General features: G+C 43.7%; 1 protein-coding gene across 1 annotated transcript; it reads right to left on the reverse strand.

Moving 5' to 3' along the window:
• Window positions 1-1,266: 1,266 nt before the first annotated feature.
• Window positions 1,267-5,321, reverse strand: LOC124268856 (neuromedin-U receptor 2-like). The gene is made up of 2 exons (XM_046703883.1): window positions 3,535-5,321; window positions 1,267-1,883 (listed from the first exon to the last, which is right to left on the reverse strand). Exons 1-2 carry the CDS (start codon window positions 4,595-4,597, stop codon window positions 1,816-1,818), a joined length of 1,131 nt encoding a protein of 376 aa, XP_046559839.1. The 5' UTR covers window positions 4,598-5,321; the 3' UTR covers window positions 1,267-1,815.
• Between the last annotated feature and the right edge of the window lie 266 nt (window positions 5,322-5,587).

A 5,587-nucleotide genomic window follows, 5' to 3' on the forward strand; every position in this document is an offset into this window, starting at 1 on the left:
ATGAGGTACTTGGCATTTAGGGAAGATTTTCCAGCCGGTTCATTCAGTTTACACGTACTACTCTCTGTCTGTATACGGTAGTGAAATGAATGAGACCACGTAGATCCTGTGTATATGCCCGTTCTGGATCCCAACAGAGGTGTACACAATCAGGCAATCATCAAATATAGTCACAAAAATTGTTCACAATATATATATTGTATATTGTTCACAAAAACAAAAGATATGATCCGCAAGAAACGAACCTACATGGTGGCTTTATACATCAATGTTAAGCATAATCTCTAGTTATTGTAACGATTATGTCAAGATATGAACAGTTATTCATGCACAGCTACTTGGGATAGATAAATACAATTACAATATCATATTTATAAAGAGCTTGGTAAACAAAAGTATGCACTTGAAAATTTGATTTCACCAAACATCTGCAAAGTGTCTACAGAAGTAGGAAGAAAACACTTCGCTGAAAGCCCTAAATGTTAAGCTCAAAATGCAACTGTCTCGTATTCATGTGCTGTAGTGTGTTGGACACCGGGTGTTATTTATGCAATATATCATACATGCCTCATTACCTGTTGTTGTCATTACCTTCTGGTTGCACCTGTGACTAACGGGACCTGGGCGGGACAAGCCAGGGCTGTGTACTGGAGCAGTGTGATAATATATCTTTCACAATGTGACGGAATCACGGCAAGGCACCAAGCCCGAGCCACACTGTGCCATGGGGACCCAGTCACCTGTTGCTGCCATGGCTATCGGGAAGATGATTTCTATTTTGGTATCGTTATGTTTGTATCGCACATGCAATAAGGTGTTGCACATGCCTAAAACGAAACCCATGACGTCGTGAAACGTGGCACATGTAGATGTGTTTAGTTCCGGAATGCCTGTGCTCACATCTGAATTTGTGTACACGTGGTGTTCGAATATATATATTGATTTCCTAAGTGCACAGTCTATTCTGTGGCTAGTATACATACTTACAGAGCGAGCACAAACAGGCATATATGACATGATTATAGAACAACCCTGAACATAATCAATATCTGGTACCAATATAACTATCTTCCCATCCACGGGAATACTCACACGCAAACACTCGTGCAATAATTCACCTTTACAACAAAATATTTCAAGAAATCCAGACTGCAATAGTATAACTTGTTTGAGTGGCATTTTAGAAGTTGAGACGTACAATATGGAACAAGTTTTTATATATGCAGCTCCTCCACTTCATGTATCACTCTTGCTTGACAACGGTACAGGAATCTGTATCGAAACGTCGCACTCACGAAATAAAGAAGTTGTTATCCATAAAAACTTGTTCCATATTGCAATAGTATACCTCGGTCCTAATACATAAGCTAACTGGTATGCTTGGTCACTGTGGTTCAGGAATCTAACAATGTTATAGATATGGCATAAATATGGCATAAAGTCATCTATCCCCGGGACAGATTGTCGAGAAGATCAGAACAGGTGGGTGTTTTCTGATTAACATGTCAACGGAATCTGACTCAATTCACAATAACCCTCATGTGATCTCGCCCTGTTCAAATATCCCTATGTCCTGATACGTCCATGTGGTCACTTCGTCAGAAGAACGTATGTTGTTTGACCACGTCGCAATACGCTGCATCAGCTGACTGTTTGTGCACCTCGTCACGTGGCGGTGTTGATTTGTCCACCTCGTCACGCGCTGGTGTTGATTTGTCCACCTCGTCACGTGCGGGTGTTGATTTGTCCACCTCGTCACGTGCTGGTGTTGGTTTGTCCACCTCGTCACGTGATGGTGCTGATTTTTCCACCTCGTCACGCGCTGGTATTGACTTGTTTTGGAGCGGCTCTACGTCTATAACTCAGGCCAATTATGTCGCTTGCTGGAAACAAAACAGGAACGAAAGAGTTCAACAACCGTTATGAAAACAAATGTGGAAATTACAAATTGCTGCAACATGTTGAATGAATATTACACAGACCATTCCACAGAAGACAGTGTTGGAACTAATTCCTCCTCCCCTTGCTCTGCCTGCATAGTAGCATTCATTATTTACAGGAACCCTGCATTGGGGTTTGCCCTACACTAGCCTGTATCTATCTGTCAATTCACACTGCCTACCAGCCTCTTTATGGGGTCCCGCAACACAGTCCTAAGACCAATACTATTTACGCTATATACACGATGTGTGTGTGTGTGTGTGTGTGTGTGTGTGTGTGTGTGTGTGTGTGTGTGTGTGTGTGTGTGTGTGTGTGTGTGTGTGTGTGTGTGTGTGTGTGTGTGTGTGTGTGTGTGTGTGTGTGTGTGTGTGTGTGTGTGTGTGTGTGTGTGTGTGTGTGTGTGTGTGTGTGTGTGTGAGAGAGATCGTGTACTTGCACATTGGTGTTATTAGTCACCTCCAAGCAACGGTAATCGGCCTGGCAGCTAGGTGTAGGCAGGGTATGATAGTCATCCCACACGATGTTGGTCTTCTGATAACTTGAGATATAATGTGAGATGAGAGGCAAGAGTTACCTATCTCTGCCTAAATATAGCACACCACTGCCCCTGACTATCACATGTACAATGTATTACACTAGGAACATTGTTACACAATGATCAACACTCCCACATTACGGTACACTTCTTAAAACAAGTGGTGTCCGACGAATGTAAGCGGTATTGTATGACGCGGTTACCCTGTTCCCGAAAATCTAGCATCATCACCCCTTTTCAGCGACCCTTTAATATTCTTTAACCGGTTTCATCGGATAATCGAAAGTGGTTATTCTCCTTCGTTAACGTTTCATATTCGCCCCATTAAATATTCCGCTCTAATGCTTGTGGCATAGATTTGCTTCATGAACCCTTCAGTATTTCAAGGAGGGCTAGACAGTGGTGAAATTATTCGAGTTCAGAGACTGTGAAACACCATGATGAAGTTGTTCTTAAACGAATGCGGCACTTTAAAGCTTAACTAAAGTTGAATAGATTGGGCAAAGGTCACGGAATGTGATCTGTGCAATACCTTCAAGGAAATTACTCATCTCTCAACAACACTCCCATTAGCTTGTCTAGCAGGTGGCTTGCAGGTCTCGCCATGCAGTGAATACACATAGCTATAGAATTACAACTGCCACAAGGCAGCAGAACCTTACGTATGATTCATGCTGTTAGGACTAACACACTTCCCTGACTATACTGACTTTACTAAGTGTCATGGAAGCATGTTGAGCAGAGCCTTTGTATTAGAACCACATAGACTGATGGATGGGTGTCTGGACAGGGTACACTAAATACCTAATTGACAGCAATGGAGGACTACCGATACTGATGCTGTTCATAGTAAACGTTTGTGTACAGAAAGAAAAAACAATTATATACAAAGGAGAGTGTTTGATGAAGGTGACAAATCATATGATTATCCATCGCGATGATGATGATGATGATAATGACGACGACGGCGACAGCGCCGATGATGATGATAGTGACGAAGGGGCATATTTTGACGAGGCCATTAACGGTTTACATACATAATTATTGGTACTACTTACATGAACTGCTTGATGACTGTGTCAGTGACGTCTGTCGCAATGACCTTGAAATAGTAGAGATTAAAGTGGAACTTTGTAGACGTGGCATTCGTCGTGGTCGCTGACAGGTGAAAATGATCCGAACCTCCTCCCGAAACCGTTTACCTTTGACCAAACACGTGATGAAGTTCGTTGAGGTGTTGAGGTACATGACTAGACTCACACATGCCTTAATAAGCTCCCGCGCAGCTTCTGCCTCCTTCCCTGGGTACATGACCTTCCAATACCTCTCCCCAACGAAGAAGACGGACACAGGCAACGTGCAGAGGAGGTACACCAGGTTCAGACTCAGCAGCATAGTTGTCATGGACGTTATGAGTCGTTGCCTTGATCTGTCTGCTCTGGCTGTTGAATTGTGTCTTGACATGGTGCGGGCGTGCGTACGTAGGCGGTAAATGATGAGAATATTGCACACAAGATGAACCACAACGGGTGCGATACACCACACACACATATCAATCCAGTGGAACACATTATCATAAAAGTGATCATAAGCACTGTCACACTCATACACGCCGGGGTCTGTTTCAGTATGCTCCATAAGGAACAGAATTTGAAAGTTTAATAACAGACACGCACATACAACAAGAGCCACGCTGAATGTCGCCACTCGCTTGGTGCACATGATCCTGTACCGCAGAGGTCTGTAAACAAACACTGTGCGTTCAATGGTGACCGAGACCAGTATCCAGGCTGATGCGTGGAGACTTGAGTACAGAAGCCACGTGTGGATCTTACAAGCAGCTCCGTGAATATCGCGGATGTCTTTATCAAACACAGCCCTCACCCATTCCCTTGGCAGTCCCAATAGCAGGACAGCTAGATCAGCCACTGCCAGACAGGTCAAGTATTTGGACATATTGGACCTCATTTTCCCACGGGTCAACACAACAATGGAAAGGAGATTGCCTACAGTTCCAACCAGAAGGAGGATCGGCGAAATGATCTGCCACAGGAGTTTGGCCGTTTCCTTGTTTTGCAATATTGAGGCATCCTCTTCCTTCGAAAAATTTGAATCATTCATCCTGACTTCGTGTAGATCATGAAGGGGGTGTTCCGTGCATTGTTCTAGTAGAAGTGTTAGCCTTGGACAGGGTTACACCACTGTCTGCTCCTTGTGATGGCGATCTACTGATGGTTTCAGTGCCACAGTTTGATTCCTGACAGCAGAGGACCTCCAGAGTTGCATTCATGTGAACAGTGTCTGTCCAGTTCAGTTACTGTCGGTTATGAGTCCCTTGATTCATGTGAACAAAGTTTCCACATGGCACTCAGTATGTGAACATGGCATATCACGTTTCATTCATTAAAACACAGGGTCTTCAGTTTGCTTCACAGAAACATATTGTGATCTCCGTTTGATTAGTGAGTCGACTTTGAACAGTGTCTAGATCGTTTGATTCATGGATAGTGAAACTACTGCTTGCCTTCTCGTGGTTGTTCGTCGTCCTGGTGTAATCCACCATATAATGAGACACTTTTCTCGCCAACTGTGCTGTAGTTCTGTCGTGTGTTCGTCCCAGCATCCGCCCTCCACCGTCACCAGCGCCCTCCGTGGACGTCGTGCAACTGCTGAGAAGTGCGTGCTTACGGACAACCCATGCACAACACAACACGACAAAGACGTGGGGGTAAAGATAGTTTCATGGCCAGGGCATTTAGTTGCGGTGTATGTTGGGGTTGATTTCAGCTTGACATACCGGAATATTGCTTACGTTTAGTTCGTCACACTACACCATTACACCCTGCAGGATCAGGACACGGGAACAGATATGTCACATTGTGTGTCCAAGTTTTTACAGCATCGTGAAGGAGACCTTTCATGCTTCACGGCCTAGGAAGAATGTATACACAATAGCATGTTATTTCGACAAGCGTTGTGAACAAAACATGTAAGTCAATACTTGAAGGTTATCGTTCATCTGATAAACTACTTTGCCAGACCTTTATCTTAAACATATCAGTGACTTTTCTATTTATGAAAATCAGGAAGAGGTTTTTTTACCATTAGCGA

The sequence above is a fragment of the Haliotis rubra genome, unplaced genomic scaffold (genome assembly GCF_003918875.1).
Source record: "Haliotis rubra isolate DU_JTF1 unplaced genomic scaffold, ASM391887v1 Scf140, whole genome shotgun sequence".
Lineage (NCBI taxonomy): Eukaryota > Metazoa > Mollusca > Gastropoda > Lepetellida > Haliotidae > Haliotis > Haliotis rubra.

Excerpts from the sequence above, each read along its gene's own strand:
- LOC124268856 (XM_046703883.1), bottom strand. The coding sequence starts at position 4,597 with ATGAATGATTCAAATTTTTCGAAGGAAGAGGATGCCTCAATATTGCAA. Across the intron at positions 1,884-3,534 it reads ACAGTCATCAAGCAGTTCAT|CAAGCGACATAATTGGCCTG; the intron begins GTAAGTAGTACC and ends TTTTGTTTCCAG.